Below are 23,361 nucleotides of genomic sequence, written 5' to 3'. Positions count from 1 at the left end.
TACGTTACTTGATTTGCAGCATTGATATCTGACTGTAGGGATGGCCCAGCCTTGGAGAACTCATGGAGAAGCACATGATCAGTTTGATCAGCTGACAGATTTGTAACACTCTGATATGCTGGTCATGATCATGTGTTAACCAGGAAGTCATCACAGCAAATCAGAGGCTTACAAATCTATCAGCTGATCAAACTGATCATGTGCTTCTCCATGAGTTCTCCAAGGCTGGGCCATCTCTATTTGACTGATTCGATCATAATACTATTTACAAGTATAAAGTACCCCTATCCTTTATCACATGATTAAAACATCCTACAAGCCAAAAATTGTTTAAGGGCCAAGCAGGGTCCCCTTTGTCAAGGCCAAAACAAGAAGTGGACCCTCCCTCACACTGACAGATGTTGGCTTGTTGGATGTTTTGATCATGCAATAAAGGATACTTCAATTTTGAAAATTGTGTGGATTTCCAATCAACAACCTTGCTGATCACCATTTAGGGTAATTACGGTAGGGACTTTCAATGCTTTTAAACACATGAACACAACCTTTATAAATATGGCATCTAAAGTGAGTTAGTTAGTTGAGAACAAGCTTTTTTCTTTGCAGCATATGTTCTCATATAGCTTGGAAAACAAGCCTAAAAGATAAGAACCAATGGTGTAGTTATGTCAGATAATTAAATTCAAAAAGTTCACATGAATACACACAGATGTAGGTCACCTGAAAGGCAGCCAATCCCAAGGAGGGAGCATTAGTCCCCACAATCCAAAGAAGGGGACATAAAATATGGTCAACCTCAAGTATATACCATATATATATATTTATTTGAAGTACCTATGTAGAGGGAAGGCTCTCTGGATCCCATTGAGCCTTCCCAGTCCTCTTTTCAGGCCCTTGTCCTACTACTGTCCTCCCACTCCCACCCTGAAATTATAAGACCAGTAGGACGGATACCATTCCAAAATATACAGCAGAGCTTTATGAAAAAAGAAAACTACACTAAATACGCACCTTTAATTCCCAGGTGTCAATCTCAAATACAAAGTGGGCCAAAGTTGAGCTCTGGGACCAAGTTGCAGGCCAACCTCAATGTCTAGTGGCCATCTCTCTTATAAAGTTTTCTGGTGTGTAATTGCCCCCCTCCTTCCCCTATACGGTTCCCTGGTGTTTAGTGGTCCGCCCTCCCTCATCTATACAGTTCCCTGGTGTTTAGTGGTTTTCCCTCCCTCCCCTATACTATTCCCTGATGTTTAATTGTCCTCTCTCCCTTTTCTATGCAGTTTCCTAGTGCCTACTGGCCCCCTCCTTTTTCTAAACAGTTCCCTGATGTCTAGTGGCCCCCTTCCCTCTCATATACAGTTCCCTGGTATCTAGTGCTTCCCCCCTCCCCATATGGCTTCTCTGGGGATCTAGGGCTTACCCTCCAGTATAGCTTCCCTGGTGGTCTAGAGAGGGCCAAACATAATGCAAAGTGGAAAACCACCTAAGGGCCAAATCTGATGACTCCGAGGGCCAGATTTGGCCCACGGGCCAGAGTTTGATATGTATGCTTTTATTATTTGTAGTCATGTGACTGCCACCAAGCTCCCCTAACTCAGGGATGTCCAACTCCAGTCCTCCAGGGTCCTCACACATTGATGGAAAGGCGTGGTCCATCAAGTAGACCACATCTCTCCATTTCTCAGTCCATCCTAAACACTGGCCTGGATCTGGCCCTCCAGGCCTGGAGCTTAACACCTGTGCCACAGTGCTGACAAAGTAAATCAAGTCTTGCCCAACTTTTTGTTTTTATTTTTTTACTTTTGATTTTGCTGGTTTTTTTCCATTATTTTTACCTGATTTCATTGAGGAACTCATCCTCTTCCCTCTTTTTGATCTCTTTCCTTCGTAACAGTAACCAGCAGATGAGAATCAGGATCAGCACTCCACCCACCGTTCCACACACGGTTCCCGCCAGCAAAGCCACGTTGGATGGAGCTGTGGAGCAAACAGTTCAAATTACAAATAAAGGTAATAAAATACTAATGAAAAAGTAGTTGTTTTCCAGTACAGGAAGAGTTAAGAAACTTAAGTTGTTATCTACACAAAAGAGCTACTCTGAGCTGTTCGTTCCACTGGGTGGAATCCAGTCCTGTTAGCCGTGAGGCAGGTTGAGATAAGGTTTTACTGCAGGGAAGTTCAAAAGGTCCTTAGCTCTGCTCTGTTTTATAGCTTAAAATACAGAGTGTGGTTTCTAAACTTCAAATGTGACAGAATGATGCAATGTTATAAAAGAAAGTTTTATAACTGAAAAAAAAAAAGAGACTTTTTTTCTTTGCCACTAATGTTCTATTCATTATCCGTACTACCCATACAGTTCATTATCTCGTAATTGTTTTTCGCTTCAGATCTGCTTTAGGTAAAGGGTGAAGATGTTGCACAATCATATCTCTGTGTGTGCGCTGCCACCATAGCACTAGGTAGTCACTGAATCCTATACATCACAGCAAGCATTCACATTTGTGCTTTTATCAGGGGCATTCCTGCCATAGGGCGGCAAGGGGCGCCCCGCACCAGGTGACGGACGTCCCAGGGGGTGTCACCAGGTGACGGATTTCCCAGGGGGTGTCACCAGGTGACGGACGTCCCAGGGGGTGTCACCAGGTGACGGACGTCCCAGGGGGTGTCACCAGGTGACGGATTTCCCAGAGGGTGTCACCAGGTGACGAACGTCCCAGGGGGTGTCACCAGGTGACGGACGTCCCAGGGGGTGTCACCAAGGTCTCCCACAGAGGAGGGGGAAACAACACAAAAATTGCAACACACAAAATCCTGATTAGCGGAAGCACAGTGAGCGGCGGAGAAGTCGGAGACCAGTGTCATGTGACGATGACGCTGTGCGCCATCGCCAGGAAGCAGGTGAGTAAGTCCTCTCCGCCCGCTCCTGCCCGCTTCTCTAAGCTGCTGCTAATTAGGAGGGGGGAAGCGCCAGAAGGAGGGGACCCAGGTGAGAAAGGTGGGGGGTCTGGCCCCCCTCTCCGCCGCTGTCCCCGCTACCCCTCCTTCCAAGCTTCCCCCATACCGGGGGCAAGTATACTATACTGGGGGCAACTATACTAATACTGGGGGCAACTATACTAATACTGGGGGCAACTATACTAATACTGGGGGCAACTATACTAATACTGGGGGCAACTATACTAATACTGGGGGCAACTATACTAGCTATACTGGGGGCAACTATAGCAGCTACCTATACTCAGGCCAACTTTATGGGGGGAAGCTACACCTGGCATTACCCGCCGTGGCGCGCTTAGCATGCCACTCGCTCCTTTCCTTTTTTTTGGAGGGGGGGGGGGTGTCTTTTAATACCCAACACTGCGTGTCAATTGCCCTAGGTACGCCACTGGTTTTTATACCCCGAGGTCTTTCTGATTCATCTTTAGCGCTGTTACTTACACTGTACCGTGAGATTTATACTACAGATCCGACTCCCGGCCTCGTTCTTCACAATACAGCGGTAGGTTCCATTGTCCGACGCGCTCAGGTTTTGCAGGACTAGTTTCTGTGTTTCTGAAAGAAAATGCAGAGAAAAAAGTATTTTTTAGGTGAAGATTTGTTACAACCTGAGAACAATCCACCTAAAGCCCAACCTTTATTAGTTCTACAATAATTATTGGGCCCTTCTAAAAAATAGTATTTTGTTAGGCTGAAAAGGTGTTTCAAGCTTGGAGAACAACCCTATACCCCCACCCCCGGTGTTGCCTAAAACTAACTGCGGCCTGGGTCGTGCCTAGCCCTAACCACTCCCCCTGGTGGTGCCTAACCCTAAGACCTCCCCCCCTGGTGGTGCCTAGCCCTAACCACTCCCCCTGGTGGTGCCTAACCCTAACCACCCCCCTGGTGTTGCCTACCCACCCCCTGGTGTTGCCCAACCCTAACCACCCCCCTGGTGTTGCCCAACCCTAACCACCCCCCTGGTGGTGCCCAACCCTAACCACCCCCCTGGTGGTGCCTAACCCTAACCACCCCCCTGGTGGTGCCTAACCCTAACTACCCCCCTGGTGGTGCCCAACCCTAACCACCCCCCTGGTGGTGCCTAACCCTAACCACCCCCCTGGTGGTGCCTAACCCTAACCACCCCTCTGGTGGTGCCTAACCCTAAGACCTCCCCCCCTGGTGGTGCCTAACCCTAACCACCCCCCTGGTGGTGCCTAACCCTAACCACCCCCCTGGTGGTGCCTAACCCTAACCACCCCCCTGGTGGTGCCTAACCCTAACCACCCCCTGGTGGTGCCTAACCCTAACCACCCCCCTGGGTGGTGCCTAACCACCCCCCTGGTGGTGCCTAACCCTAACCACCCCCCTGGTGGTGCCTAACCCTAACCAGCCCCCTGGTGGTGCCTAACCCTAACCACTCCCCCTGGTGGTGCCTAACCCTAACCACCCCCCTGGTGGTGCCTAACTCTAACCACTCCCCTGGTGGTGCCTAACCCTAAGACCTCCCCCCCTGGTGGTGCCTAACCCTAACCACCCCCCTGGTGGTGCCTAACCCTAACCACTCCCCCTGGTGGTGCATAACCCTAACCACTCTCTCTGCAGAAACACCCTTTTACACTTAGAAACAATCATATCTTTGATAACGTCAAATCTGTACATACAAATGAAATAATATGACAAAAACTGTAATGTTGCAAGTTTCTAAAACGATAACATACTTCAAAAACTGTAATGTTCTAATGTTGTTAATGATATTTATCGCGGCGCCCTTTTTTCTGCTTTTTTCGCCGTATTAACGATAATTGCATTAGAGTCTATGGCGGCAAAGGCATAGCAATAGCCATAGAAGCCATCGCACCTGCTATGGGGCCCTGGTGCATAGGGGACCCAGGTGGTACTTGATGTACTCACCAACTTCCTTATGTTCCTCTACCCTATGATTTTATCTAAGTGCCCATGGACTACATGCAGTGCAGATCGCATGAGAATGCAAAACTCCCAGTTAGCTCGTATCCATAAGGTAGAGGTAGGTGGCATTTCTCAAGAAAGCCAGCATTTTATGGCCCCATGTTTTGCTATGGAGCCCCATAATGTCTAGCTACCTCGTTTCCCTTCTTAGCTGCCACTGGTCTCCCCGTTGTAGGACTAGCCTGGACTGTGCTATGCACGTGACTCCAAGCCTACAAGTGATGACAACAGCGATTGCATGGGACCCAGAAGATACTGCTAGACAGGTGGGATGCAGCACATGCTGAGCCTTGTGATTAATACATACACGGGCTAGTATATCGACATAGAAGCCATCTCATGGAACTTCACAATCTTTATGTAACGAATTCGGAATTATCTCCGTGGTCAGCGCACAGGACGCGCGCTGACACTGCAGAAATCCTCCACAAGCGTTGAAATAACAGAACCCAGCTTTGGTGCTATGCACCTGTAGAGAGGAATTCCCACCGGCAGATGGAGCTGTGGAGTGCAGAGGAATAAATCCTCTGCAGTCTGCACTGCCACAGATGCCAGATGGGAATTGTACGAGGTGAAGCAATACAGGGCAAGATAGCCCTTAGAGAGAGAGAGTGAGCACAGAGATAGAATGTATGTATGTCCACCAATCCAGTCGCCACCCGGCGACCGTGAACACACAACAGCAAAGACCAAATGGGAACGCAATCGCAAGAATGGCGATTGCTAATAGTGACACAAGACCGAGTAAGACAGAGCAAAGGAGAGCAAAGACAGAACCGATAACAAACTGCAAAGCAACACAAAGTAGCGGACAGGACTAACTACACGCGGTCACCACACGATAAGCACAATAGCGACAAAGCGCGTGCACGACACGGTCATCACACGATAAGGGCAATAGCGACAAAGCATACCAACCCTGACTAACCAAAGAAACGTGAAAACAAATAGAAAACGCGAACGCTTGCTAAACGGTTACCTCACCGAGACGACAGCAAGCGTTCGTTCCAGACAGGACAGACAGATGGAGCAACCAGTAGCAACCGCTGCTCTGGCTTACACTCCTGAGACAGAATACAGAGAGATCCACCGCCTCTACCGCTAGGGCGAATGCGATCCAAACAGACAGAGCGATTCCCTGTCGGCCACCGCTGGCGACATAAGAATCGCAACAGAAAGACAGAACAGGCAATACAGATAATATTAGCAAACAATATGCAGAGGGCTGAGACTCAAGGTAAGTCTAGCAGGATCAAACCTTTATGACCAGCAGGGAATTCTGGGAGGAAATGGTATTTATACTGCAAGCCATCAAAGGAAGCAGCTAAGCAATTTGCATGACAAGTGGATGCAAATTCCTCACCAGAACAGCAACTCTGCAACTTGCAGAGGGAAGAAAGGTCTCTTTTCCAGGGACCTGCAGCACTCAGACCTAAAAAATGGTCAAAAAGCTGTCTGCCTGCGCAGAAAGCAGAGCAGATCATTACACTTTATCTTTACAGTAAGTTGGACGTGAGCAAGATGCAGATCCCACCAGTAAGCCACCCTCCATGCAGCTTAATCTTTAGACATTTCACCTTGGCTACGGTAGTTAGTAAGAAAACTCCTAGACTGATTGACTTATTCTGCCAATCTTTTGTTGGCCATGGTTTGATGCCCCCAAACATCAGACTCTCCTGACTACAGACACCAGAGGTTGGGGGACTCATCTAGGGTCACAACAGAGAAGGACTGCTGTACATGGATGTTACACATGGAACAGGGGGCTGCTCATAAAATGGGAGGGACTGCTGTACATGAATGTTACATACTGTATGGAAAGGGAGTGAGACTGCTGTATATGAATGTTACTGATAGAAGAGGGGGATGCACATGGAATGGGAGGGGGGCTGCAGTACATGAATGTTACACATGGAAGAGGGGGGCTGCACATGGAATGGGAGGGGGGCTGCAGTACATGGATGATGCACTTGGAAGAGGGGGGCTGCTGTACATACAGTAAATGTTACACATGGAAGAGCGGGCTGCACATGGAATGGATGGAGGGCTGCTGTAAATTATTGTTATACATAGAACAGGGGGCAGGCTTTTATATGCATAAGGGGGGGGGGGAGGGGAGTGGGGGCTGCACATGGGGTGTGATCACAAGAAACTTGTCTTAGAGGAGAATAACATTATTAATCCAGCCTTGGGATCAGTCAGACGCAGCTGAAGACCTGGTGGCTGAGAGATGATTGTAGTGCGCAAGCATTGTATCCTGAAGTAACATCTTCATTCCCCTCCCGTAAACCCTGTATTGTCTAAATTTAGCATGCCATTTGCAGTTTTAATAAAAGAAAAGGAGCTGATATCCCTTCACAATCTGCTCCTAACATCCTGGATTCTCTTCAGGTGGGGAAGAATGAAGTCCTGGAGCGCAGTACTATTAGAGTTCACCTAACCGCCTCCTCTGCTGCCTTTGATAGACTTTTTCTTCTAATTCTCCAGTTTGCAGGTTTCTGGCGGAGGTTAAACAAAACACTGTATGAGAAAGAATATCCTCAGCCAATCCATCTAGCCTTATCTTCAAAGCGTTCTTCGATTTCCACGCAATGTGGAAAAAAAACATAATTCACCCGTTCTCTTGTGGTAACTCTGTAAATGGTGGTGGAAGGAGGTTCAGCAGTTTAGAAGTCAGAAGATACCGGCCAGCTACGTTATTAAAGCGGATCCGACATGAAAAATTAACTATAACAAGTAACTTGTCTATATATCTTATCTAAAGTTTAGATAGTTTACACAGCAAATCTAGCTGCAAACAGCTTCAACAGTTTATGTTTATTTATTCCTGTGATAAAATGAGAGCGGCCATGTTTTGTTTGTCACATTACACATAGGCAAGCTGCTCTGCATCTCCAGCCCTCAGCTCACTCCCCTCTCCTGCTCCCTCCTCCCCTCTGCCTCTGAAATCTCTGGCTAGTAACCTCCTCCTCCTCTTTCCCAGACTGAGCTCCCATAAGCCCTTGCTACATGGAGTGCCAAGGCACTTTGAGCTGTGGGCGAGGCTTGTTTAGTTTATAGGGAATTAGAGTATTAAAACAAAAACAAACAAAAAAAGTATTTGGTTTGAGGAATGCCCTATAAACTATATGAAAGGAACAGAATTATGCAATGAGTAAAAGTTTATCTCGGATCCACTTTAAGAAATTCCTGACCTTTGGAGAAAGCATGATGAGGACAATGTCAAAGTTCCCCTGAAACAGCGGCAATACCTCAAGCGTATATTAAACGAAGCATAGCTTCAGCTTATTAAGTAATCAGGGGCAAAACCAGAAATTATGGCCCCACCCCCAATGTTGACACCCCTTCCCTCACCTCCTCTCAGTGACCCTCATAGCCTGAGGGCCCCCTCTAGCAAAGGTCATAGAACAAGTGTGACCATCATGATCTGAACACCCATAACAGGTGGCCAACAAAACTCCTGATCTGGACCCTGAACCCCCCCCCCCCCTCGCATATAGTGACCAGTCATTCCCTCCCCCAACCCATCACCACCCCCTTCAAGAGTAGCACAGGGAGCACTGTAATATTCCACCTCTACTGTGTCATCCTGTGACTCCTATCACATGACATACATCTGGAGCCGTAGGATCACGTGATACTACATCACATGACTTGCATCTGGAGCCGTAGGATCACGTGATACTACATCACATGACATGCATCGGGAGCTGGGGCATGGCAGCATAAAGCGTGCAGCTTCAGGGAAGAAGAGGAAACCCAACTCTGTGCTGGAGCAGGTACATACGACACTGCTCTGCAAGGTGAGAGGGAGGGGCCTCTGTAGCCCCCAGTGGGAGTTGCCGGGGCTATTGTTGTGCAACTGCTAAGGACATATTTATTGTTCTTTTACTGAACTGTAGTTGTTCCAAGCAGAAATAGAGAATTAAATAGAGCAGTGTTCCCCACTGAAAAAAGACATACTTAGTAAGGATACTGTGACTTCACCCATCTGCTTAATTCGCTTCCACTCGTATAAGATTGGCTGGGTACCGATAGATGAGTCGCAGTGCAACGTGACATTTCTTCCCACTATCTGTTCTCCTTGAACCCAACAAAGAGGCTCCGAAGGCTTTACTGAAACAGAATAGATTGGCATTATGTTACAGTTTTAGTCATCTGTAAAGTAGACTTTTCTCTACAATAACAAAAACTTTTCAACTTAGACAGACAAGCGAATTCACCGGAGTGCAGACAAACATTAATCAGCATCCTGTGCAGAAGTAAATAGCTAACTAAGATTGACAGCCACTTTCTGTTTATGTTAGTTCTGTCCAGGATGGCATTCATGCTCCCTTTCTACAAACATAAAAGTGGCAAGAAACCATTGGCATTATCTAAAAGGAAATAAATATGGCAGCCTCCATATCCCTCTCACTTCAGATGTCCTTTAAATGCTTCTCTGCCATTATAAAGATAGTGTGTCTCTTGCTCTCAGCTTAAATAACCTGCCAAAAGCTGTTGTGCTGCACTAATAAAGATAAGCCAGGTGTCCCAGACAGAGTCTATTTTTCCTTGAGGTGACATCTTATATTTGGAATTGTTTAATTCCAGGTCCATTAACCACTTTACCCCCAGCGGTACGGATTTCTCCGTATTTTTTTCCACCCTGTTAACACCAAGGGACGGAGAAATCCGTACCTGACGCCGCTCCCGCTGCTGTCCGTGCTCCCGCTCGCTCGTCCGCACACCCCCGCGCTCGTGCACGCCGCCGCCCACTCGCCCGGAGATCAATGAACGGGTAAAAAAACCTTTCCCGTTCGCTGATCTCTGCCCCCCGCAATGATCAGCTGCTTCTACGAGAAGCAGCGATCATTGTGAGAAAAAAACAGTTTCCCAGCCTCCTAACCCTTCCTGCAAGTGTACTTCCTGTACGCTTGCAGGTCGCATAAACAAAAAGTTACTGTGGCCATCTTGTGGCCAAATAGTAAAACTACACCCTAAAGCATTTTTCATATACAAATACATTACTTTTACACTCAAAATTAACTCATTACCTCCTAAACTCCCCAATTTTTTTTTTTTGTCATAAAAAAAAAAAATTACAATGAAAAAAATACATAAATAGTTACCTTAGGGATTGAACTCTTTAAATATTTATGTCAAGAGGGTATAACACTGTTACTTTATAAACTACGGGCTTGTAATTAGGGATGGACGCAAAACTGAAAAAAATGCACCTTTATTTCCAAATAAAATATCGGCGCCAAACATTGTGACAGGGACATAATTTAAATGGTTTTATAACCGTGACAAATGGGCAAATAAATTTCATGGGTTTTAATTACAGTAGCATGCATTATTTAAAAACTATAAAGGCCGAAAACTGAAAAATACTACATTTTTCCCTCATTTCCTATATTCCCATTAAAACACATTTAGAATAAAATAATTCTTGGCATAATGTCCCACCTAAAGAAAGCCTAATTGGTGGCGAAAAGAACAAGATATAGTTCATTTCATTGTGATAAGTAATGATAAAGTTATAGACGAATGAATGGAAGGAGCGCTGAAATGTGAAAATTGCTCTGGTGCTCAGGGGGTAAAACCCCTCAGTGGTGAAGTGGTTAAGACTGCATTTCTTTCAGTGATGCTGGTGTAGTGATGTGGCAGCTCTGGGAATACTTTCTTACTGAAATGCAAACATATCATTAGAGGCAAAATGAACCACAGGACAGAGAAATTGTTATACAACGCCCTGATCTGACTACTCCTGTCTAACTGCTTCTGAAGAATAACAAAGCATATAAATGAAACTCTGTGATATGTGACCTCCTGCTCAGTCTGTAACGGCCCTGCTACCTGCTTGCTACCTGATGAGGGCCGATACCGAAAGCCCGCCATACACTTTCAATTATGATTGGCCAATCACTGAACAATTAGACCACCTCCTTGTCGGGCTTAACTAAACAATTTGTAAATAGTAGTCAATATCTGTTGGATCTCATACTACAGGTGTTAAAATTGGTCAGTGATTGGCCAATCAAAGTTGAAGGTGTATACCAGGCTTTAAAGTATGCCCAAGGTGAGAGTCTTATGGAGGCTGCCATATTTATTTCCTTTTAAGCAATACCAGTTGCCTGGCAGCCCTGCTGACCCTCTGCCTCTAACACTTTTAGCCATAGCCCCTGAACAAGCATACAGCAGATCAGGAGTTTCTGACGTTATTGTCAGATCTGACAAGATTAGCTGCACACTGATTTCTGGTGGGATTCAGACACTACTGCAGCCACACAGATCAGCAGAGCTGCCTGCCAACTGGCATTGTTTAAAAGGAAACAAATATGGCAGCCTCCATGTCACTCTCACCTCGGGTTCCCTTTAAAGGAGTCATCAGGCGGAAAAAAAAAAAAATTACTCACCTGGGGCTCTCTCCAGCCCCTTGCAGCCGACTGTGGTCTGCGGTGCACTGTGCAGGCACAGAACTACCCCATGGTCGGCCTCTGCACCGCGCGGCGAGAGCGGGACAGCGGCGGGGAGCGGACATGACAGCGTGCCGTGGGACAGTCAGCTGGTGAAAGCCCCAGGTGAGTAAATTTTTTTATTTATTATTTTTGCCTGATGACTCCTTTAAAGGGAACCAGAGACGAAGCACCCTTATGTATTTTACCATATATATCAGTAAGAACATTAGAGAAAACACTTACCTTGCTCTCTGTTTCATCCTCACTGCTAAAAGTGTCCGTTATCAGCTGTGATAAGAATCCCGGACTGAGCATTCAGTCTGGCTTTGCAGGGAATAATTATAGCTGAGTCATAATAGCAGAGCCACAAAGGGGGCAGGCTTGGGCTTGAAAAGACACCAGAGAAGACAGACTCAGCTATAATCTTTGCTCAGTTGTGGATTCTAATCAGAGGTGATAACAGTCAGATTAAACAGAGAACAATGAAACAAAGAGCAGATTAGGTGTTTACTGTCATGTTCCCACTGATTTATAAGGTAAAATACAAGAGGGTGCTTCATCTCTGGTTCTCTTTAAGCTTGGTACACACTTTCAGTTGGTGAGTTGGGCGCTTGATGCGGGTAGTAGGTGATCAGCTACTACATAGGAATGAATAGTTGTAGTAACCCAGGGGTCTCAAACTCGCGGCCCGCGGGCCATTTGCGGCCCTCGATACAATATTTTGTGGCCCTCGCTGGAAAAAGCTTCCTTATAGTTCGCTTCAGTGCTCCTAAGTAATCCGCCGCATCCCTGCTGCTAAACGAGGGCTGCAGAGCCCCCAAATCCCCCGGGGGGCAATCCGCTGGCATTTCCTGGAAGGGGCAGAGCTATCAGCTTCAGCTCTGCCCCTCCTGACGTCAATCGCCGCACGGAAGGAAGGAAGAGTGAGAGGGGCGGGCAGAGGCAGCGATGCACCGCGATTGTGAAATTCCTTATGCGGCCCAGCCTCATCCTGACTTTGCCTCCTGCGGCCCCCATGTAAATTGAGTTTGAGACCCCTGTAGTAACCGATTTTATACCGAGAGAGGAGATGATGATATCCTATAATCAGAGGGAAGCAGAACTCAGAAGTAGCGGCTACAAATGGTGGGACAGATGGAAGTCCATAATAATCCTACGCAATGATCACTCTTATTCCGAGCGCTCACCTAGAATCTTCAGCCGGACGTAGCTCCACTTGTATTGGCCGTCATTCTTCACTTTGCAGGTGTAGAGACCGGCGTCGCCCGGCTCCAGGGACTGGATAAATATGGTGGCATCTCCAGCCAGGTAATTGGAAAAGAAGCTATACCGTCCTTTCACCTCGTCATTCTCATAGACTTGCCCACCACTGTAGCTGAGGATCTGAGGAGCACAAGACAACGTGTGAGTCAGAGTCATCACCGCCGGGCCGCCCATAGGGCATCACAGGGGAGAGAGGTGTATGGGGCCCACAGGATTCTGGGGCCCGGCCAGGGGGGCCTACTATGAAGCAAACTGAAGCACATGAAGGCACTTCTCAGACACTTGACCAAAGCTGCCAGTTCTGAGGGGGATGCTTGCTGGTATAATATAGATTCTGAATGTTATTCAATAGTAAACTAGCACCAGAAAAACACATACAGACAGGGGCGCCTCTAGCCATTTTGTCACTCCAGGCGAGAAAGCCTGTGCCGCCTCCCCCCCCTCCACGTGGCAGCCACTACGTCCCCCCACCACCCTTGGCACCCCCCTTGTAAAAAATAATCTGAATGCAGCAGTGTTTCACCAAAAATAATCATAATGTGCCAGCATTTCACCCGAAAATAATCGTAATGCAGCAGCGTTTCACCAGAAAATAGATTGAGGCACAAAGGGGGACAAAAGGAGGCACAGGAGGAAAGAAGGAGGAACAGGGGGACAGAAGGAGTAATGATGGGAGACAGAAAAAAGCACAAAGGGGTCAGAAGGAGGCATAAAGGGGAACAGAACAAGGCAGAGGGGGGTGTAAGGAAGCACAGGGAGACAGAAAGAGGCAGAGGCGGACAGACAGAGCCACAGGGATACAGAAGAAGGCACAAAGGGGTACAGAAGGAGGCACATGGGGACTGAAGAAGCACATCGAGACAGAAGGAGGCACAAGAGGACAGAAGGAGGCAGAGTGGTACTGAAGGAGGAACAGGGGGGCAGAGGCAGCACAGAGGGCAAAGAAAGGCACAAGGGGACAGAAGGAGCCAGAGGTGGCACAGTGGGACTGAAGGAAGCACAAAGAGAGACAGAAGGACAAACAGGGGGTCAGACATGGCACAAGGGACTGAAGGAGGCACAAGGAGACAGAAGGAGGCACAAAAGGGACAGAAGGAGGCACAAGGGGGGGGGGGGGGGAAAGGATGTACAAGGCACAGAGGGACACAGTGGCAGCTGTCTGCAACATACGCTAAGCAGATGCAGCAAAAGCAAGTAATAAAACACTTGTGGGGGCGGGGCGTAGTCAGGAATGTGGCTTCATCCAGGGGGCGTGGCTTAATCCAGCAACATGGCGCCCCCAGCCTCCGGACCCCCTTATAGTGCATCTTCTCATTATTATTGTCTTCAATCACCTCCCCTTCCCAAGTGCAGTGCTAAGATTGTTGGCAGAGAGGAAGCTCTTCGCTTGTAACTCTTTAGATTCTTCTCACATCTGTACATGTGATGCCACTAGTGTGCATATATTGACACTTATGTCCAGGCTAATGCTGGGAATACACGATTTGTTTCTGCCACAGATAGATGGTTCGATAGATAATTTCCGACATAGCCAATCTCCCGTTCGATCGCTTTGCCGCTCGATTTCTGATAGAAGTGAATGGAAAAAGATAAGAAAGACAAGCGGAAGATAAGAGAATCCACTGCAGAATCGAGCGGCAAAAATGATCGAGCGGAGAGTCACGCAGCAGAAACGCATTGTGCATTCGCAGCATAAGGGAGAACGAGAAAGGTTAATATGCTGTATCTTGATCTTCTCTTTGCTGTGTTTACTGCTCTGAACCAAGCTGATAACAAGTTCAGAGAGGAAAGGGAATTTGTCAGGACAAGGAGACCTTACAGTGAGAGAGGGAGTATGTGTGTTTGCATTTTGTGTGCTCTATACTGTGTGTGCAGATTGACTGTGCTGTTTTTGGATCTGAGGGCTCATGCACCCTTAGGCCCCATTCACACTAGAGCATTTTGACGGCGATTTTGGCAAAACGCTCAAGCGCTAGCGCTGTTTAAAGCGCTAGTGCAATAATAACCTATGGACCTTTTCTCACTTGGGCGATTTGCGTTAATCGCCGGCGATTAACGCAAATCGCTCAAAAAAATTGGTATCCTGCACCATTTTCAGGCGATTTCCCAGCGATTGCATTTAGTGCTATAGAAGCGCTACTCGCGATCGCCGGGAAATCGCCCCAAGTGTGAATGGCGTTAATCGCCTAAAACGCCAGGGCGAAACGCTAGCAAAAGCGCGAGTGTTTTGCGTTTTGTAAGTGTGAATGGGGCCTTACAAGTGAATGCATTGTCTCCCAGGCATGTTGAGACTCTCCCTGAGCCTTTGTACGCTTGAAAATGAACTAATTTTCAGTTCAAACAGCCCAGAAGCACAAGAGATGAGTGCGTCATCCGTAAAAATGCATCCTGCCATGTGCTAATGCAGAGGATAGAAATACATGTTAATACGGAAGCTTGATATTGCCATGCATATCACAAAGTATGTGAACTGCATCAAAGCTGACTGTATATATATATATAGAGGGTGCCTACAGCAAAAACCACAGAACCTTCCCTGGGCCAGGCGAATTGGTGCCTGCCTGGCTCTGGCTGCCCTTACTGATGTGTGGTGCTGGGGGGAAGGGGGGTGCTTTTCAGCAACACATCAATGTTAGGGCTTATTCACACTATGAGCGTTTCCGATTTTATTTAAGCGCTGGTGATTTTACAAGACAAGACAAATAACATTTATATTGCGCTTTTCTCCTTGCGGACTCAAAGCGCCAGAGCAGAGCAGCAACCACTAGGACGCGCTCTATAGGCAGTTGCAGTGTTAGGGAGACTTGCCAAAGGTCTCCTACTGAATTAGTGCTGGCTTACTGAACAGGCAGAGCCGAGATTCGAACCCAGGTCTCCTGCGTCAGAGGCAGAGCCCTTAACCATTACACCATCAGCCAACTGATTTTAGAAATCGTCCTAAAAGCTCTTGTGCAATAATTTCCTATGAGAGTGTTCACTTGTGCGCGTTTCGATTTTAATAAAATCATGTACCATTTTCTGAGCGTTTTTGCTCAATGGAAGGTAAATCGCAAAGCGCTTGAAATTGCGATTTCCCCAGCGCTTTTAAGAATAAATACATTGTATTTATTCTTTTCCGGGTCAAAGAGTTCACTTCCTGAATGACATCAGGAAAAAAAGCATCTTATTCACCTTGCAAAAGCGCTTAGAAAAGCGCTTTTCTAAGCGCAAAGCGCAGGGAAAAGAGTTTAGAAAAGTGCTCTAAAAATCGCTTGCGATAGCACTGGCGATTTATAATGTGTACAAAGCTTTAAGGGCCCTTTTCCACTATGAGCGTTTGCGATGCTGAATCGCAAATCGCTAGGGTTTGCAAAATAACAGGAATCGCGTTATGTATTTTACACTACCGCGAGTCAATTTTTACCAAAGTGTGATCGCGCCTCGGAGTGATTTTTATCGCGATTTTGCAATGTAATGTATTGCATATGTAAAATGGCAATCGCTATCCCGTGAAAAAAATGAGTACTTGCGCAATCGCAATCACTGGCGTTTAGTGCTAGCGCTAGTGGAAAAGGGCCCTTACAGATGATGAAAAGAGCACACAAAGCTGTTTGTGAATTCAGGCCTTTTTTTCTGCAGATTGCCATTTGGCATGAGAGGGGCCCAGAAACTTCTGATGCCGGCCCTGCATCACCCCATAGACAGGTCTGCTTATTTTTTTTACTGAGTTTTACCAAATCTTGTGTATGTAATGCTAGGTACACACAATGCAATTTTCTGACAGATTTACTGTCACATCGATTATTTCCAAAATGTCCGATATGATTGCCTATCTATTTTTTTTGGAACGATTCACTTCTATGAAAAATCGTTTGAAAAACAGATCGGAAATTTGATCAGACAGGTAGGGTAGGATTCATTAAAGGATACCCGAAGTGAGATAGACATATGTATGTACAGTGCCTAACACTTACATACCTGATGTGGAAAAGGAACAGACTGGCACTAGATGTGGGTGGATGGACACTGGGTTCACCGGATTGCGTACTCCATGCCAAACGTGCTCTCCAGAGCATACACTTTTGTAAGTGAGGGAGAAAGATGGGGTCCCTACATCTCTGCAAACCAGAGTTACAGGGGTCCAAAATTGGTAAAATCCCCCATAGGCTTTCATTGGGCCTCCTATTTACCGTTCCAAAATCTCACACCATTTCAAAGGGCAATGGCTCAGCAGTGGCAAAACTCACCAGTCATGTTCCCCCTAAGGGTCCCTACAATGCTAGAAAATTTGGTACTGCTGAGCCATTGCCCTTTGAAAAGATGTGAGATTTTGGAAAGTGAAATAGGGAGGCAATGAAAGCCTATGGGGGATTTTACCAATTTTGGACCCGTGTAACTCTGGTTTGCAGAGATGTAGGGACCCCATCTTTGGAATCCAAGTCTAACAATATGTCTTCTACCTGCATGAGACATTTCGTGAGATTCAGACTTTGCTAACGGCCATTGCTGCGATTTATGTACGTCACCATCACTACCATTGAAATAGCCCAAATAAACAGGTTTTTGTGACCCTAGGCTATGACCTCTTCGGCCTAGGGGCCCGAAACTCACCAGTCATGTTCCCCCTAAGGGTCCCTACAATGCTAGAAAATTTGGTACTGCTGAGCCATTGCCCTTTGAAAAGATGTGAGATTTTGGAACTGTAAATAGGAGGCCCAATGAAAGCCTATGGGGGATTTTACCAATTTTGGAGCCCTGTAACTCTGGTTTGCAGAGATGTAGGGACCCCATCTTTGGAATCCAAGTCTAACAATATGTCTTCTACCAGCATGAGACATTTCGTGAGATTCAGACGTTGCTAACGGCCATGGCTGAGATTTATGTACGCCACCATCACTACCATTGAAATAGCCCAAATAAACAGGTTTTTGTGACCCTAGGCTATGACCTCTTTGGCCTAGGGGCCCGAAACTCACCAGTCATGTTCCCCCTAAGGGTCCCTACAATGCTAGAAAATTTGGTACTGCTGAGCCATTGCCCTTTGAAAAGATGTGAGATTTTGGAAAGTGAAATAGGGAGGCAATGAAATCCTATGGGGGATTTTACCAATTTTGGACCCCTGTAACTCTGGTTTGCAGAGATGTAGGGACCCCATCTTTGGAATCCAAGTCTAACAATATGTCTTCTACCTGCATGAGACATTTCGTGAGATTCAGACTTTGCTAACGGCCATTGCTGCGATTTATGTACGTCACCATCACTACCATTGAAATAGCCCAAATAAACAGGTTTTTGTGACCCTAGGCTATGACCTCTTCGGCCTAGGGGCCCGAAACTCACCAGTCATGTTCCCCCTAAGGGTCCCTACAATGCTAGAAAATTTGCCACTGCTGAGTAATTGCCCTTTGAAAAGATGTGAGATTTTGGAACTGTAAATAGGAGGCCCAATGAAAGCCTATGGGGGATTTTACCAAATTTGGAGCCCTGTAACTCTGGTTTGCAGAGATGTAGGGAACCCATCTTTGGAGCCCAAGTCTAACAATATGTCTTCTACCTGCATGAGACATTTCGTGAGATTCAGACGTTGCTAACGGCCATTGCTGCGATTTATGTACGTCAGACTCGCCACCATTGAAATTGCCCAAATAAACAGGTTTTGTGACCCTAGGCTATGACCTCTTTGGCCTAGGACTGCATTGAACGCGACCCACGCATTGTGCGCATTCTGGACAACACCAATTACTGGGTTTATACCCTTCTGGATCCACGGTACAAACACAATGTTCCAAAACTGCTTGAAGAAAGAGCCAGACAGGTCAAAATGGAAGAATACCAGCAGGCCCTTGTGGAGACTTTAGAGAGGAGATTGACATCCTCCCCCTCCTCTAGCCAGTTGTACGCCGACAGACTGACTTCCGCAAACCCAGGACGACCAGGAGGGCAGCAAACAACACAAGCCGCAGCTAGTGCCCAAAAGGGAATGGTATCGGCAGTGTCCTTGGAGTGGGAAAATTTTCTGACACCCATGCAGCAGCACACAGAACAGCAAGCGTGCAGATCCACCTCCAACACCGATCGCCTGGAGAAGATGGTCAAGGACTACATGTCAGATGGCGTAGCTGTGTTGAACAATCCATCTACACCCTTCAACTATTGGGTATCGAAGCTAGACACCTGGCACAAACTGGCAATGTACGCAATAGAGGTGCTGGCTTGCCCGGCAGCCAGCGTTATGTCGGAACGCTGTTTCAGTGCTGCCGGAGGCATCGTCACAGATCGGCGGCGTATCCGCCTCTCCACAGAAAATGCAGACCGTCTGACTCAAATTAAAATGAATCAATCCTGGATTGGAAACGACTACGCAACACTCCCGGACCCCAACCAAGTAACATGAACAATGAACATCTGTGATGGGTTAGCGTTTCCGGTCCCTGTTTATTGAACCTCTCATCTGTATTACATTTATGAGTGCATGGCGACAAAATGCAAATTGCTATCCGCACGCTTCTTGTCCTCATGCAAGGCCTGGGTTGTTGTGTCTCAAAGCGTGGCCTTCTCCTCCTGCGCCACCCTCCTCCTGTTCCATCACGTGTGCTGCTGCTGGGTTAGCGTTACCGGTCCCTTTTCCTGGAACCTCTTATATGTATTACATTTATGACTGCATGCCGACAAAAAGCATGTTACCTGTGCAAAGAAAACAGACATTTCCCGCATTTAAAAGACAGTTTTCCCTTTGAAACTTTAAAATCGATTTTCTCAAAAACTATAAGCTCTTTTTGCTAAATTTTTTTTCCTCTTGTACCCACTCCCAAGGTGCACATACCCTGTAAATTTGGGGTATGTAGCGTGTAAGGAGGCTTTACAAAGCACAAAAGTTCGGGTCCCCATTGACTTCCATTATGTTCGGAGTTCGGGTCGAACACCCAAACATCGCGGCCATGTTCGGCCTGTTCGGCCCGAACCCGAACATCTAGATGTTCGCCCAACACTACTAGGCACTGTACATACACATGTCTATCACATCACGTCACATGTCAGTTCGGGTGTCCTTTAAAGTGGCACCCTTATAGTGTACCCCTTTCAGTGCCTTTTAAAAGGGTACCCCTTATAGTGCTTCATTGTCACATGGGCAGCATGATGGTGTAGTGTAGCGGTTAGTGCTCTTGCCTTGCAACACTGGATTCCTGGTTTGAAGCCTGGCCAGGGCAACATCTGCAAGGAGTTTGTATGTTCTCCCCATGTCTGTGTGGGTTTCCTCCAGGCACTCTATTTTCCTCCCACATCACAAAAACATACAGATAAGGTAATTGGCTTCCCCCTAAATTGGCCCTAGACTATGATACATACACTACACGATACATGCATAGACATAGGACTATGGCAGGGATTAGATTGTGAGCTCCTCTGAGGGACAGTTAGGTGACAAGACAATATACTCTGTACAGCGCTCTGCTATTTAAAGAGGAACTCCAGTGAACATTTTACTGTTGGCAGGTGATGTAGCTGCTGCATGGTTTTTGGCAGTTGGAAACAGCTGTACACAGCTATTTCCCACAATGCAACAAGGTTCACAGACAGGAAACTGCCAAAAAAAGTACGTACTTTTCTTGTGGGAGGGGTTTCACCACAATATCAGGCATACAGCGCCCCCTGATGGTCTGTTTGTGAAAAGGAATAGATTTCTCATGTAAAAGGGGGTATCAACTACTGATTGGGATAAAGTTCAATTTTTGGTCGTAGTTTCTCTTTAAACAATAATAGTACCCCTTATAGTGCGGACACAGGAAAAGGTGTTCTAGGTACAGTACATTTATTGTGAAAGTGCCAATTATTATTTAATTCATCATATATAGAGTTTAATCCCGCTTTAAATCCTAATACAGTTTGGAGACATTACCACTTTCTGGCCATGGTCGGACACGTTTGACAGCCACTCGATGTCCAGGTTTTTCCCCACCAGTCCCAGCGTGTGTTGGCACGGCAAGGTCACGTTCTCCTCCGATATACTCTTAATTTCCGTCTGCGCCAATACTCCAGCGATAATACAGCAGAGACCTGCGCAGAGAAAAGCCACAGCTTTATTGTATGAATTGCTGATTCATTAGTTGTTATGAATATGTAGATTCAATATAAAAACAGCACTGTAAGTTTACATCTTCAATACCTCCAAACAGAGAGGGTGAGGTTCACTCTTTGGCCACAAGAGTGCGCCAGTGAGCCACCTATCTGCGCCACATTCCTTCAGTACCAAGTTTGTCCAAGTGTTACAGATTAACACATCCCTTTTATTTTAACAAGAATTTCCTACAGTGATGTTTGGCTGTTGGCAGCAGGTTTAGAGAATATGGTCACTTCTTTTTCAAAGTGCTTTAGAAAGCGATAGATTCCTTTCCAGAAACAAGAAATGCTAAAATTAACTTGTTGTTCCACTTGTGCTGCTTTGTGATTCTTTCTCGATGTTTTTTTTTCACCAACTTGGAGAAGTTTGTGCATTCTTTGATACTGTGCGATGTAAAAAGTGGCCTTAGGGCCCTTTTAGACCGAAAATCACAATTGCCATTCATTGGCAGTGCTACACTGCATAGCTCCCAACTGTCCCTCTTTTGGAGGGACAGTCCCTCTTTGGGAGCCCTGTCCCTCTGTCCCTCTTTCCTCCTCATTTGTCCCTCTTTCAGGACTTTGTCCCTATTTCTATGTAAATATATCTATTTATCTACTAAAAATGTGTTTGATTGACTCTGAACTTTATTCCCATCCTTTAAGTGAATATAGTTTTTAATTTTAAATGTTAATATGAAGGAAAATGAAGCAGGATAGAAAGGACCAGCGTGGTTTGAATTATAAAACAACATATTTTTCTTATGAAATCGTTATGGTATGCGTGACTAGGGGTGTGACGGGGTGTGGCAGGGGTGTGATCAGGGGTGTGGCTTACTTGTCCCTCTTTCTCATCTCAAAAAGTTGGGAGGTATGACACTGGGGTATGCTGGGGCACTGGCACCTCCTCACTGTGCCTCTCTAAGTATCCCCCCTGCTTAGTAACATACAGTTAACTGTTTCCAGGCTCCAGCAGCGTACACTGAACAGGATAGGGTCTGTAAAAACAGACTACAGTATGTAGGCGTTAAAGGAGAACTATGGCGAAAATTTTAAAAATGTAAAATATGTGCAAACATAGACAAATAAGAAGTATGTTTTTTCCAGAGTAAAATGAGCCATAAATTACTTTTCTCCTATGTTGCTGCCACTTACAGTAAGTAGTAGAAATCTGACAGAAGTGACAGGTTTTGGACTAGTCCATCTCTTCATAGGGGATTCTCAGCAATGATTTTATTCTTTATAAAGATATTCCCTAAAAAGGATTTACACAATGATGCTGGCCAGCTTCCCTGCTCACTACATAGTTGTTTGGCAGTTGGACAGAGCAACTGCCATTCACTAAGTGCTTTTGAAAATAAATAAATCCCAGAGAACCCCCCATGAAGAGATGGACTAGTCCAAAACCTGTCGCTTCTGTCAGATTTCTACTACCTACTGTAAGTGACAGCAACATAGGAGAAAAGTAATTTATGGCTCATTTTACTATGGAAAAAATGTACTTCTTATTTGTATGTTTGCACATATTTTAAATGTTACAATTTTTCACCATAGTGCCCCTTTAAGTAAACCGAGGGTCTTATTTACTTGCCATAAATACCTCACAATCCTTGCAAGATCTCTTGTAATGAATGTATCCGGATGACACTTATATTTGTAAAAAAACCTCTCCATCTCCTTCTGATTGGATGTTCTAACATTCTCAGTCAACAGGAATAGATTCTGAAGAAGGCTTACACGCTGAAAGCTCACTGTTTTTCTAGTCAATAAACTAAAGTTTGTATTTTAGAAACAGGAAGTTTTGAATCAGGATAATAAATCAAATCAAAATATAAGCTCTGCTCTCCAGCAATGCTTAGCTACTAAGATTTATTTATTTATTGTATTTATAAAGTGCCAACATATTACGCAGCGCTGGGCATTAGTTTAGGTTACAGACAATATTTAGGGGTGACATACAGCAATATGACAATACAGGAATACAAGAAAGACCAGATCACACAGCACAGTATGAGTACAAGGTAATGCTTAGTCACTGGAGGGGAGCATGGAGATCACACAGCACAGTATGAGTACAAGGTAATGCTTAGTCACTGGATGGGAGCATAGAGATCACACAGCACAGTATGAGTACAAGGTAATGCTTAGTCACTGGAGGGGGCATGGAGATCACACAGCACAGTATGAGTACAAGGTAATGCTTAGTCACTGGAGGGGGCATGGAGATCACACAGCACAGTATGAGTACAAGGTAATGCTTAGTCACTGGATGGAGCATGGAGATCACACAGCACAGTATGAGTACCAGGTAATGCTTAGTCAGTCACTGGATGGGGCATGGAGATCACACAGCACAGTATGAGTACAAGGTAATGCTTAGTCACTGGATGGAGCATGGAGATCACACAGCACAGTATGAGTACCAGGTAATGCTTAGTCACTGGAGGGGGCATGGAGATCACACAGCACAGTATGAGTACAAGGTAATGCTTAGTCACTGGATGGAGCATGGAGATCACACAGCACAGTATGAGTACAAGGTAATGCTTAGTCACTGGAGGGGAGCATGGAGATCACACAGCACAGTATGAGTACAAGGTGATGCTTAGTCACTGGAGGGGAGCATGGAGAT

General features: G+C 46.0%; 1 protein-coding gene across 2 annotated transcripts in view; it reads right to left on the bottom strand.

Moving 5' to 3' along the window:
- CLMP (CXADR like membrane protein) overlaps nt 1-23,361 on the bottom strand; it is a 172,077-nt gene that overhangs the window by 12,078 nt on the left and 136,638 nt on the right. For both annotated transcript variants that reach the window (XR_011021910.1, XM_068238830.1), the window contains exons 2-6: nt 20,530-20,687; nt 12,578-12,773; nt 8,911-9,063; nt 3,439-3,552; nt 1,836-1,977 (exon numbers count right to left, since the gene is read on the bottom strand). Coding sequence is in view for 1 of the 2 variants with exons in the window: in XM_068238830.1 (XP_068094931.1) it covers nt 1,836-1,977; nt 3,439-3,552; nt 8,911-9,063; nt 12,578-12,773; nt 20,530-20,687 (763 nt within the window). In the remaining variant the exon portion in view is untranslated. The remainder of the gene's footprint in view (nt 1-1,835; nt 1,978-3,438; nt 3,553-8,910; nt 9,064-12,577; nt 12,774-20,529; nt 20,688-23,361) is intronic.

Source organism: Hyperolius riggenbachi, chromosome 6, assembly GCF_040937935.1.
Source record: "Hyperolius riggenbachi isolate aHypRig1 chromosome 6, aHypRig1.pri, whole genome shotgun sequence".
Lineage (NCBI taxonomy): Eukaryota > Metazoa > Chordata > Amphibia > Anura > Hyperoliidae > Hyperolius > Hyperolius riggenbachi.
This window is presented reverse-complemented; position numbering and strand designations above follow the sequence as displayed.